Source organism: Mastigoproctus giganteus, chromosome 14 (genome assembly GCF_048544385.1).
Source record: "Mastigoproctus giganteus isolate SK-2022 chromosome 14, ASM4854438v1, whole genome shotgun sequence".
NCBI lineage: Eukaryota > Metazoa > Arthropoda > Arachnida > Uropygi > Thelyphonidae > Mastigoproctus > Mastigoproctus giganteus.
In genome coordinates, this window is record NC_143588.1 from 18,255,479 (window position 1) to 18,269,164 (window position 13,686).

At 37.8% G+C, this 13,686-nt stretch overlaps 1 protein-coding gene across 4 annotated transcripts in view; it reads left to right on the plus strand.

Moving 5' to 3' along the window:
* Ppox (protoporphyrinogen oxidase) overlaps positions 1 to 13,686 on the plus strand; it is a 120,339-nt gene extending 106,653 nt beyond the window's left edge. For all 4 annotated transcript variants that reach the window (XM_090389109.1, XM_090389107.1, XM_090389110.1 and 1 more), the window contains 2 exons: positions 7,118 to 7,267; positions 13,484 to 13,686. In XM_090389109.1, coding sequence (XP_090245235.1) covers positions 7,118 to 7,267; positions 13,484 to 13,681 — 348 coding nt within the window. In that variant the 3' untranslated portion in view covers positions 13,682 to 13,686. The remainder of the gene's footprint in view (positions 1 to 7,117; positions 7,268 to 13,483) is intronic.

The following is a 13,686-nucleotide window of genomic DNA, read 5'->3' on the forward strand; positions in this document are numbered from 1 at the left end:
AAACTTCATTTGCCACCTCTTAGCCCATCTGCTCAACTTTTCTAAATCCGCTTGCAGCAGTGTACTGTCATTAGTGTCATTAACAACCCTGCCAACCTTCGTATCATCTGAAAACTTGGACATTAAACCTGATATACCATCATCAATATCATCAATATCTTGGAAGCTACTAGGCTTTTCATACCAACAAAGAAATATTGTTCAAGATTTATGCCTAAATGGATGCCAGATGAACTAATTAGACATGTGACAGAGAAGAAAAATGCATGGGATACATATAAATTACCATGTGACACAGAAGCGTATGATAGATATAAGCTGGTCTGTAACCAAGTTACAATGGAGGTTAGGCAGGCGAAAACAGATTATGAAACATCTTTGGCAAAGGATGCAAAGAAAAACATCAAAGAGTTCTTTTCTTATGTAAACTCTAGAAGGAAGGGGATGAATCAGATGGGTCCACTTGATATCGATGGTTCAACTGTTGATGATCCTGCTCAAGGAGCTAACAAACTAAATGAACATCTACATTCACACATGAGGAGTTATTCAGGGAGGGGAATGCCAGAATATTCAACTCTGGCAGTAAGCTAGATAATGTTGTAATAACTTAGAGTAAAGTGGAGGAGAAATTGATAAAGATAAACATAAGAAAGGCACCTGGGGTGGATAGAATCTATCCAGTTATATTAAAGGAGGCGGCAAAGGAAGTAAGCAAACCCTTAGCCATAATTATGATAGCTTCCCTGGACTCACGGGAAGTACCCATGGACTGGAGATGTGCAAATGTGACTCCATCCACAAAGGAGGATCAGAGGGGGAGACAGGTAATTACAGACCTGTTAGTTTAACTTCTGTTCCAGGGAAATTAATGGAGGCACTGGTTAAAGAAGCATTACAGGATCATCTAGACATGACTTCAGTTACAGCTCGGACACAGCATGGGTTTATTAAGGGGAAGTCTTGTCTGACAAACTGATTGGATACTTTGATGTAGTCACAAAGGAACTGGATGCAAAGAATAACTTTGATATCATATATTTGGATCTTAGAAAGGCCTTTGATACTGTTGCACATGGAAGACTGCTGCACAAATTGGAGCAGTTTGGCATTGGAGACAAATTGCTGCTATGGATAAAGGGATGGTTGAGTGGGAGAAGACAGAGAGTGGTAATCAATGGACACTGCTCTTCGTGGACTAATGTTATTTGGAGTCTCTCAGGGTTCAGTGTTGGGTCCATTGTTGTTTTCTGTATTTACAAATGATATTGATGGTGTATCAGGCTTAATGTCCAAGTTTGCAGACGATACCAAGGTTGGCAGGGTTGTTAATGACACTAATGACAGTACACTGCTGCAACAGGATCTTGAAAAGTTGAGCAGATGGGCTGAGAGGTGGCAAATGAAGTTTAACATTGACAAATGTAAAGTACTTCATATGGGAAGCAGTAATTGCAGAGTAACGTATCAACTCTGTGGTATCACACTGACAGTGGTCGAGAATGAAAAGGACCAGGGGGTAATTGTGCAGGCAGATATGAAGTTTTCTGAGCAGTGCAGATGGTATGCAAGAGTAGGTGATGGTGTCTTGTCAATGATATACAGGAATTTTTCTAGCAGAGATAAGGAGGTGATTATCCCCTTGTATAAGGTAATGGTCAAGCCACACCTTGAGTACTGTATACAGGTCTGGAGGCGTCATTTTAAGAAGGAAAGGATGTAGAGGTGTTGGAAGGAGTGCAGAGAAGGGCAACAAGATTAGTGAATGGAACAAAGGTTTGCTCTTACGAAGAAAGGCGTAAGTTTTGCAAATTACAATGTCTGGAGACTAGGCACCTTCGAGGTGATCTGATTGAGGTGTATAAAGCTTTGAATGGTTTGAGCATGCTCAATGCGGATGAGATTCTTTCTCTTGCTCAGAATCGCCTGAGAGGGCATAAATTCAAATTGAGGAAAGATGGTTGTAGGATAGATGTCCGGAAGTTTGCCTTTAGCCAGCGGGTGGTTGATTGCTGGATCAAACTTCCATCTGTCATAGAAGTTGATAGCTTAAATAGATTCAAGGCAATGGCAATTCAATAGATGACAAACATTTGGAGTGAGTGGATGGGTGAAATAAGGGGTTTTTTTTTTTTTTTTTTTGGCTGATGCTATATAAGATTTCTTTCTTGCATCATGTGCCTATGCTAATGCTACCTCTCTTGTCCTGTCTGACTTTCCTGTGTACATTGTATTCCCCCATATTCAAATTCAGCATCACTTATGTCTAAGTGACATCATGTCATCACTATTCTTACAATGTCCACATTTGATGGCTTACTCAGTACTTAAAACTTACAATGCTTCTATTGTTAGTGTACACATGTAAATATACAATACATGCACGTTTTCCTGCTCTTTGTTATCCTGACACAGCACATGCATTTATTTGTTCCATGATCCACAGAAGGTCTTCAAATTACCAACACCTTGATTTCCAGGCTGCTTCATGTACCAATATTAGCAATATAAGAATCGCTTTTGCATCTGCCTGTGGCTCTAAGCTGTGTATGCACCCCCTCCCCTCCAAAGCTAGTAGTTTTCCAACCTATCTATCACTGACGATAGCATCAGCAAATATTGTTGCACCCTTTCTTTTCAAGTGTATCCCATTCCTGTTGAAACAGTGTCTCCTGTTAACAAGCATAGGTCAAGCTGAGAAAAAGTCTACCCCATGAGCCTTGTATAATCTCTCCATGGCTGAATTGGTTGACAAGGCTCTCAACATATACTCCATTCTATCATGTCTGGGCAGAATTGCAAACGCTTTCAAATTCAATCCTAACTCATGACTTTTTCCCAACATTGCCCTGTACTTGTTAAGTAAGTCCTCAGAACTCCTACTCTTCATATCATTAGTGCTAATGTGTACAACTATATCACATTTTTTGCCCTTAAAAGATATCTACTTTTGCCCCTCGTCTTATTCCATCTATCCTTCTTGCACAACATATTGCCCATTTCACCGACAATAACTGCTTCCTGTGGGAACAGTGCATTCTGTCTTGGAGATTGCCACTGTGTTGTCTGATGTGATGCACAAGTATGAGCTCTTGTGCAGAGTTGGGGAGCTGAGAGCTTGATCCCCCCCCCCCCATTTTAATTCCTTTGAGGGCATCTACTTCTTTTCAAATTGTCATAAACACTCATTGGAATTTTGGCACCTAATTTTTTCATACTCTGTGCACCTAGCACACACAAAGACATCTCCCCCTTGGCTGGATCATATCATGTTCCAGAAAGGCAGTGGTTTTCAACCTTTTTTTAATAATGGCACCCCTAAGTAATTTATTTTGTTTTGCGTCACCCCCTACTCAATTTTCTGCCTGTTAGATCTGATTCTGTGTGTGCGTGCGCGCGCGCGTGTGTGTGTGTGTGTGTGTGTGTATTAAAAAATATATATGTTATATGATAGCTATTACAATAATATAATTATAAAAATTACATTTCATAATACAAATTATATATATATACAGTATATAATTTTATTCTTTATATAGAGGTACTCAGTAAACATAGATTATTATAGATTGCCACAAAATTAAAAAGATACTGTACACCTTTTTATAATGAAATAAACATATAAATTAAAAAAAAAAAAAAGTTTAAAACTCAAACCCAAATTACATGGCACCCCTGGAATGTTGTTGCGGCATCCTAAGGTTTGAAAACCACCTGAGAAAGGTCTGTAAACATTTCACAAATTGTACATCTTATTAGGCTGTGATATATTGGAGAATTTCCCCCAAGCCATAGCACTACTACTAATTTGTGCCTGTTGCTTTGTTGCTCTACTCTAGTCTTTACACAGGAAGAATTCAGCACTCTTTCTCACACGTGCAAATGCAGTCGGGCCAGATGATATCCACTACAAAAAAAAAAAATACCTCTCACCACAATCTAAGGATCACCTTTTAATTTTATTTAATAGAATTTTTCTTAATAAACAATTTCCGGATTCCTGGCGAAAGGCAATCATTCTTGCCTTCCCAAAACCAGGAAAGGATCCCAGAAATCCAAGTAACTATCGTCCTATTGCTCTGACAAGCTGTTTGTGCAAGGTCCTTGAAGGAATGGTTAATTCTCGCCTTGTATGGTATTTAGAAACAAATGGTCTGCTTTCCAGTACACAGTGCGGCTTCTGAAGAAACAGATCCACTTTTTATCATATAATCTGACTTGAAACTTGCATTCATGTCGCTTTTATTAAATCCGATCATCTGGGTGCAGTTTTCTTTGATATTGAAAAAGCGTATGACACACTTTAAAAAGCCTGGTGATTTGGCATATCAAAAGACCTCTAACTTTGGTTTTAGGGGTAACCTATCTCTTTTTATTAAAAACTTTCTCTCGAATTGCCAATTTCAAGTTCGTTCAGGATCCACACTCAAGTATTTTGTCAGGAGGAGGTTGTCCCCCAAGGATCCATTCTAAGTGTCATGCTTTTCGCAATCAAAATAAACTATTACAGTACAGAACAACTTCTACCCATGTTAGACAAACCCCTCTACATTGACGATTTTGCTTTATTTTGTCATTCATGCAATATGAGGGTCATTGAAAGGCAACTGAAAAAAAAAAAACCATTGATCACCTTACATCTTGGTCATTGGCTAATGGGTTCAGATTTTCATCACAGAAGACAGTTTGTGTACACATCTGTCACAAATGTAATCTTCATCCTAACTCAGAATTAAGGCTTGGGCAAAACAACATCCCAGCTGTGGCAGAAGTCAAATTCCTTGGACGTATTTTTGACAAAATGCTGACATTTCTACAACACATTCATCAGCAACAAGATGTGCTAAGGGGCTTAACATCCTTTGTGCCCTTTCATCAACTTCATTGGGTGCTGATCATTCTACCCTTCTTCGTCTCTATTGAGCCCTTGTCCATTCCAAACTTGATTATGAGTCTCAGGTTTATTTTTTTTATTTTTATTTTTTTATGAAAACCCCAAACACGAAAGGTATCAAAACCTATAGTACTTAGTACCGTGCATGGGTTGAAGGAGAAGTATGGGGGGAGGGGGATGCCGGAAACTTTGCTCTAGAGACCAAACATGGGTTTCACCACTTCAAGCCTCCAATAAGCAAAGTGGTGGTATTTCACCGGTTGATGAAAGTCATCTACTGCTAGAGATAGTATATTTCAGTGGTTAGATCCAGTCCACCATCAGGCCATTCAGACAGCCACTGGAGCTTTTAGCACATCTCCTGCCCAAAGCCTTTACATTGAAGCAAATGCACCATCTCTATCTCTTTGATGTAAGCAGTTGTCTTTACGGGACACTTTTAAATTGAAATCCCTGTGCGATCATCCCACGTGGGCATCCGTTTTTGAGGCACTTTGGGAAAATCTCTACAACGCCTGTCGGACTGCCAACGAACCTTTTGGTTTTCGCATCCAAGGACTTAAGCGAACTAAACATGATGGTAAATAATGTTGATCAGTCACCAAGGCAATTCCTTCCACCCTGGCTTGCCCATCTTCCAACTTGTGACTTCTTTTAAGATCTGGGAGAAGGCTACAATGGCAGCATGTATACCAGCAACTCTTTGCATCACATAGAGAGCAGCATTCTGACTTTCTGCCAGTCTATATAGATGGATCAAAGTCAGAATGTTATGTGGGATCTGCTGTTGTGTTTCCTCACAAAAACATTATCCAACGAGATCCTACAAGAAACTAGCATTTATACTGCAGAGTTGCATACGATAGAAACAGCTCTTAATCACATTAAAAATAGCGACTACCAAAGGTATATGATATATAGTGACTCATAAATCATGTTACGGGCTCTATTATCGATGAGGTATAACCCTAACCTGGTCCTGTCCCGGAAACAGCAGATGCTTTTTTCTCTTATTGAATCAGAATTTGACATTTGCTTCTGCTGGATCCCAAGCCACATTGGGATCTGGGGAAACGAATTAGCTGATACTGCTGCCAAGTCAGCCATTTCACTGAATAATCATTGCATGTCAGACCCCTATACGGACTACAGGCAAATAATATTCCCAATGACAAGATTCCTGGCACGGACAGGCCACAAATAAACTACATCACATTAAGTCTGTAATCAAGCAATGGCAGTCCAGTCTACACAGGGTCTGAAGAAAGGAAGTTGTTCTTTCTTGGCTCCACATAGATCATGGTCATCTAACCCATTCCTTTTTGCTGAAAGGGTGGATGACCCACCTATGTATGAGATGTGCAACGCTATTTTAACTATTCGTCACATTTTTATAGTGTCCTGTTTTTATAGAACCAAGACTTTTATTTTTTAAGGATTTTAATAATCTGGCTGAACCATCTACACTCAGTCAGATTTTAGGTGACAGAGACAACATGTCTGACATTTTTAACTTTTTACATTCAATCAATTTACATGCAAAGATTTAAGTTTATATTTTTCATATATTTTCTTTACCTTTATACCGTACTACATGATGTTTACCTTCTTGACGTGGTAGCCATTTTATAGGCTACAAAAATTTTTGTATCGGCTTTAATTTTGACTTGCTGCGTTATGGCCTCAGTTGCCAAAGTGCCATTAAACACCAAACTAACTAACTAACCAACCAACCAAGCAATGTTAAATTAGTTATATCCTTATTAAAAAGTAAATTTCTTAGTTAAACACAAAGATATATGACCAACAAGTGATTAGAACCTGCAATTGAACAAGTGATTAGAACCTTTGTAAAACAATATGTTAATTAGTTAAAAAGATGGTAAAAATTTCCACAAAACTTATCGTTCCCACAAGCTTAAAATTTTGCTTCCTGGCATATATAATCTCATCTTTTAACTCTTATAACCCAAAAAATTAATAAATAATAAACACATTTAATAAAAACTACAAATATATATTTTTAGTTTAACTGAATGTTTTTAAATAAACCACCATATTGAATTTACTGCACAGCAGATGGTGATCTAGAAACTGTTTTATTTAAAAACATTTGGTTTTATGTTGCCTATTTCTGAAAAAAAGGGCATTTTTTCAATTCCTCTATGTCCATTTTTAGTTAATAAATTTCTAAAATTATGATACTATTTATTTTATTTATAGTGTATAATGGGTGGAAAGTGGTTTAACAGTATATTTGGTGACATTGATTCGGTGACCTGTGATGATTTCTTGAGTGGTGCAGTTAAAGCTGCTTGGGACCACCTTGGTATTAAACAAGATCCAATTAGATATCATGTAGATATAAAAAAGGTAAGAAATATATCTCTTAATTATTGTCAGAACTACTCACATAGAGAAATTTTATGAAATTCATCTGTTTGCCATAGTAGCACATCAGTTTATGGAAATGGATTCATTGAGATTAAAACTGAGGCCATTTTAAAATAATGCAGAAATACTTAATGCCATGTCCTTTAGTGTTTATGAAAGACCATACCCGCTTTGAATAATATATTTTTCTTGACAGATGCTATTCTCGTGGACTGATGGGTGCCATTTCTGCGAATTAATTTATATCATATTAAATTGCAGAATAATGCCAGGGAGCAAAGCTTATATAGCCTCTGCTATCAAAAAAAAAGAAAAAAAAGGCTTTTAGTTTCCTAATTTATCGGCTTCTTCCAAATAGTTTCCTAATCTCTCTCTCTCTCTCTCTCTCTCTCCCTCCCTCCCTCCCTCCCTCCCTCCCTCCCTCGCTCTCCACCCCCTGTAAATCTAAAAAAGTTCTTATTCTGCAAGACTAAGTGATAACTTGTTCCGATATCTCTGTCTTCTTACTTAATATCCACTGAAGTAGACATTATTCGTCATTTCATATTACTTGCTTGTGTCATCCTAGAAGAAAATTTACCCATCATTATGTCAGCAAAGCCTTACTGGCCCGTAGGCTCGAAAGTTTTTTCATTAAATAATCTTGCAAAATTTCAATATCATTAATTACATATTTTTCAACTTCGCTTTCACAATTTCCCATTTCCACAAAAGGTTTTTCATTTGTAAATATCGATGCAAAATAACTGTTGAGTTCATCTGCAACGGCAGCTATTTAATACTATCCCCTTTCTCTTATGTAAAGGTCCGATCTGGTTTGTCCTGCTCTTCTTAGCATTTATATTATGTGAAGAATTCCTTGTCCACCCTCTTTGCTAGAGATTTCTCATAAACTGCCTTTGCCTGTTGAACCTTTTCTGTGGCTCTATTACAGATCATCTTGTAGCTGTTATAGGCTTCAGTACTTTTTATTGCTCTGTAACTTGCAAAATTACAGAGGAAATTACAGAAGGAAAGTCAACAAAATTACAGAAGGAAACTCAACATGTTCCCCATGTTGAGTTTCCTTCCCATTTTCTCCAATCAATTAGAGGCAAATTGAAATTACCCATAATAAGACATACTGATCCTTGGGGAACCCCATTTCTTACATCCAGCCATTCCATTCTTACATTCCTTCCCATTTTCACCAATCAATTAGAGGCAAATTGAAATTACCCATAATAAGACATTGACGTTTATTTGCCCATTCCATTTGCAGAGACTTTCGTCATAATCTTCACAATCACCTGGTCTGTGGATTACTCCTACTCACATTATACCTTTGTTTCCAACTATCTCACACCATACAGATTCTATACTAGCACGTGAAACGTCTGAATCCGGGAAAGCTATCGTCGCACACAGGCTGCTTCTGATTAGAAGCATTACCCCACCGCCCCCTTCTATCTACCCTATCCTTCCTAAATACATTATACAAGCCATACTGAAACTCATCATCCCGTTTCCGGGTGGCTATTTCCGTAAGTCCTATTATGTCTGTGTTACTTGTTTTAACCAACAGTTCGAATTCGCTCATTTTATTGATGACACTTCTAGCATTACTATATAAACAATTAAGACTTACTGTTCTTGTATATTTAACAACCCTTGAAGTTTTTTAGGCTCTCTTCCCTGGCATTAGCTACCTGCTCACTTGAAACGTTTCTGCCCCCAGAACATCTAGATAATATGTCCAGTTGGGGAAACAGATAAGAATTCTTGAGGTATGTGCAAGAGTTACTTTGACCAATATTATCAGATAAATGCATCAGTATTACCCCCCATCCCCCAACTAGCAGTTTCCCTGAACCTTTTAAGGTATCCTCAATAATACTGGCAAAAACTTTTGCACCACCTTTGTTTAAGTGTATCCCGTCTCTATGAAACAAATTCCTTCTACCTACAAGTGTGGGCCAAGCTAATAGAAATTTCCCCCCAAAAGCCTTGCAGAGTCCTTCAGCTATGTCAGCGATGGGCCTCTTTACCCTCTTGGGCTTTACTACCCCCCCCCAGGTCTGAGGGACCAGGATCGAGGCTGGCAGTAGTGTGGTTATGGTGTCTGGGTACCAGTGGCACTTCTGAGTGCATTTATTGCTTGCTGGGTTGTGGGCTTCCTTTTCAGCTACATAGTAGATAGGAGCCTTTGTACTGAAACAAAATAAAAACTATGACTCCTGATAATCAGAGCCCCTCTTTTTTCTAGGAACCTAAATACACCATACCAAAAACTCAGATACTTTAGCCAGGAGACAACAAACTGAAGAAATATCAGGTCCAACACCTTGGTACCTGATAATTCACTAGTGAGAAGCCTGTAGGGGGAAAATGTTACCCTTCTTTATCCACAAGGGTTTGGGAGGATTCACAGCATCTTATAAATCAATTAAATCATTGCTCAGGTGACTTCCTAGTAGAGACCAGAACTGACAAACATTCAGAACAGCTCCTCTGAGCTATATCTGTTTGGAAAATGACAATCGCTATTATCCCTCACCCATAAGACACCAAATTCAACCTGAGGTGTCATCTCAGGTTGAAAAGTTTACAGAATGGGATCTCTTTGAAACACCCAAAGACACCAAATTCAACCTGAGGTGTCATCTCAGGTTGAAAAGTTTACAGAATGGGATCTCTTTGAAACACCCAAAGAGGAAATCTGTTCTGAACTAAAAACATATGCACCAAATCCTTTAAGGTGTTTTAAATGCCATAAATATGGACATTCAGAAATGACTTACTCTGGTGCAAATGAAATAACTGAAAAGAAATACAGAGACTTAAAGCAGAGCTGAACATATTCAAGGTACTGCACGTGGGTAGCAGTAACCCCAGCGTAACTTATCAACTATGCAGTACTACCCTCAGAGTAATGGGGAATGGAAAAGACCGTGGGATAATTGTGCAGTTAGACATGACAGCAGGTCTGAACAGTGCAGACCTGTTGCCAGGACAGCTCATGGAGTTTTGTTAATGATATGCAGAAGCTTTGCTAGCAATGCTTAAGCTGCAATGGTTAAGCTGCATTTTGAGTATTGCATACAAATTTGGAGGCCTCACTTTAGAAAGGTGCAGAGAAGGGCAACCAGACTGGTGAAGGGAACAAAAGGTGCTCTTACCTAAAAAAGGCTTCAGATCTGCTGTCTTTGTCTGCAACTAAAACCCTACGAAATTGTAGGTGTTATAAGAAATTGCAAGAGCAACAAAATAAAACAAAAATCATTCTATACTGACATATCAGCATGGTTTTAAAACAATGAACACATGCCTGAACATATTTTCAGTGAAAAACTATAGCTTTCATGCAAGTAAGAAAGTCAACACTCAGTGTTAGTGTGCAGCAGTATGAGTATCTAAAATAGATAATTACCTGCAACAGGTGCATATTGGCTCTAAATTTTAACTTCTGTACCTTGATGTAACAGAAGTTTACAAGCCTTTCTTTGTTAGCAAAAAGATAGTTACTGGTGCTAATCATCTGGTTATGCATGACTTCTTTTTGTATCCACAACTAAGACATTTTTTCAGCAAGGATCATTTCTCCACAAGATTGTGCCCCTCATTACCTGCTGCAAGTGAGAGATTGTCTAAATCATCAATACTGAAGCTACCAGATCAGTTTTGGGTTTTTCCCTTAAGTGGCCTCCTTATTCACTAGATGTTAGCTCTGTTTTTCTCTTTCTCTCTCTATAGCCTAGGTTCCCAACCTGTGGGTCGCAAAGTGTTTTCTGGGGGGGGGGTCTCCGCAGTTATTTTTAGTTTCAATTATTTTTATAGGAAATTTCACCACAAAGGTTTTCAGCACTCATTTATTTCAATATGGCATATGGCTACACTGCAATATTCTACTAGTGGTTGTAACACTGATTTTTGATACATTAAAGGAAGTGACTTAAGGTCCACTGCAGCAGATACTTAAAAAATATTAAAAGCCCGCCGTGTTCATACATATTAAACATTTTATATTATTTTAATTATTTACTATGGCGGGCCTTTAATATTTTTTCAAATTTCCGCTACGCAGACCTTGATTCACTCCCTAAATAAAATGCAGTGTTATCGTTAGAAAAAAAATTCTATGTTACAAATAGTAAACTGAAAAAAATATTCACTATGATGCAAAATTTAATATCAAAATTCATTTTTAATTGGTGTCTCGATGTATGAATAACACTGTCAAATAAAGGTGAGTTGCTCTCTTAACGCAGTTGAAGATCACCCCGTATGTTTTGCTGACGCCACCATGTTTGCAGTGATGTAATTCAATAATGTCCACGATGGGCCGTCTAATGCAAACTGGTACGAACTTAGTTCGCCAATAGTCAACCACATTTAGTCGGTGCCATGATAGAAACCAGCCACTTACTGGCAAGAGTCTTCAACACCCGTCTGTTTAAAAATCTCTGTAAAGACATAAATTCTGATCACAAGGTTCTTCTTTTGTATGCTGGTTGTCGAAAGGAAATGTTGTCAATTGTGTCTTTTAGTTGAAAGATGAAATCAAGTTTTTCCTGGAAGTGCAAGGGAAACATGACCTTGTGGCTTACTTTAATGATGAAGCTCGGAAGAAAAGAGTTGCTTACTTAGCAGACATTTTAGACCAGCTAAATAAGCTGAACCTGAAACTTCAGGGAAAGGAAACACACATTATTCAATTTCAAGACAATCATCAGGCATTTGTATTCAAGTTGCAAAACTGGCATTGGAAAGTAAATCTTGGAAACATTGCCATGTTTGAAAAACTCTGCAATGTGGTAGAGAAATCTGAAAGTGAACTGGATGAGAATCTGAAGGTGGGCACCTTGAATCCCTTGAAAAGGAATTTCAGCGGTACCCTCCCTGAGCTTACAGAAGAGGAAGCTGTTCTCTGCTTCCATGAATGTAGCCAGCATTTCCGATGAAGTACAGGATGAATTCTTGGATATGCGGAACAATTCCTCAGCATGTAATTTGTTTTATAAAAAATTGCCGACTCAGTTCTAGTATGCTGTGTATCAGTCATATCCAAATGTCACCATGCTTGCCTTTCAAGTTTTACTTCCATTTGCCTCTAAAGAACTCTGGAGAGTGGAATTTCAATGCTTTTTCATATCAAAACAAAGGCAAGAAATAGACTGAATGTTGAGGATGACACGAGGTTGGCTTTAACAAATACTCAGCCGCAAATTTTGAAGCTGGTTGCCCAGAAGCAAGTACAACCATTGCATTAAATATTAGGTTAGAATTATATTCTCAAAAATCTATTTTTAATGTGTTTTCTTTACCCTATTAAAAATGCCTTTTTATGCAAATGTAGCAGGGGTCGCAGGTTACTTGGCTATTATAAAAGGGGGTTGTGACTCGAAAAAGGTTGGGAAACACTGCTGTATAGTCTCATCAGATGCAATTTGTTACTTATCATTACCACACTTCATGAGTGACTGAAGGATATAATTATTACTGCTGTTACCAATGTAACTCTTGATTGACATTCTCTGAAAATATCACCTTTGCTGCCTGTATTGAGTTTATGTAAACTTAATATATTTATAATTTTATTTTTTTACATGAAAGGAAAACAAATTGTATGAAAATAAAGAGAAATATACTAAATTGTAAAGATACTTTTGTGATTATCCTGTATACATACATATACACATTTAATAAGCAACTTAAGTAATCTAATGATGAATAGTCCACCGAACAATGTAATATTGTATCAAAATCTTGTGATATTGTATCAAAATATCAATTTTGCAAGATTTTATTTCCAGCTGCACACTTTAATTTTGATTTAGTTGTAGTCTAAACTCTAAATTAATATTTGTTTTGTTATTTGGTTTTTAAGAGCATTAGGAACTAAGGCCATATTGCTCCGGGAATATGCGGTGGTCATTCCCTGACCTTTCCGCATCCTCCGTATTTGCTGGTCACGGGCTCGAACCCCGGTCTAATCAAGAAGTGTGTGTTATGCACTGCTGCTGCTGCGGCCCACCTGGCTACGGAGGCACCCAAATCAATATTATTGTTTTTACTATTTTCCTACGTTATTTGTGATTTTAATTATTTTGTAATTTATTTCCCCCTAAAATGGTTAATGCTTCACTGATTTAAGAGTATAGCATATAAAGTTAATTTTAGTAGCAAGCAAATAAAAATTCTTTTTTCATATCACAGCATTGTATTCCCCAGTATTTGGTTGGTCATCATCTCCATTTGAAGAACATATACGAACAGATCAGAAGCAATGGTCTCCACCTTAGTGTCCTTGGAGCTTCGTATGAAGGTTTGGGTGTTGGGGATTGTATTTATAATGCTAAACTTGCTGTTAAAGAATATTTGAATACATTTACCACTTCCTTAAGAACAGGTTGAATTTA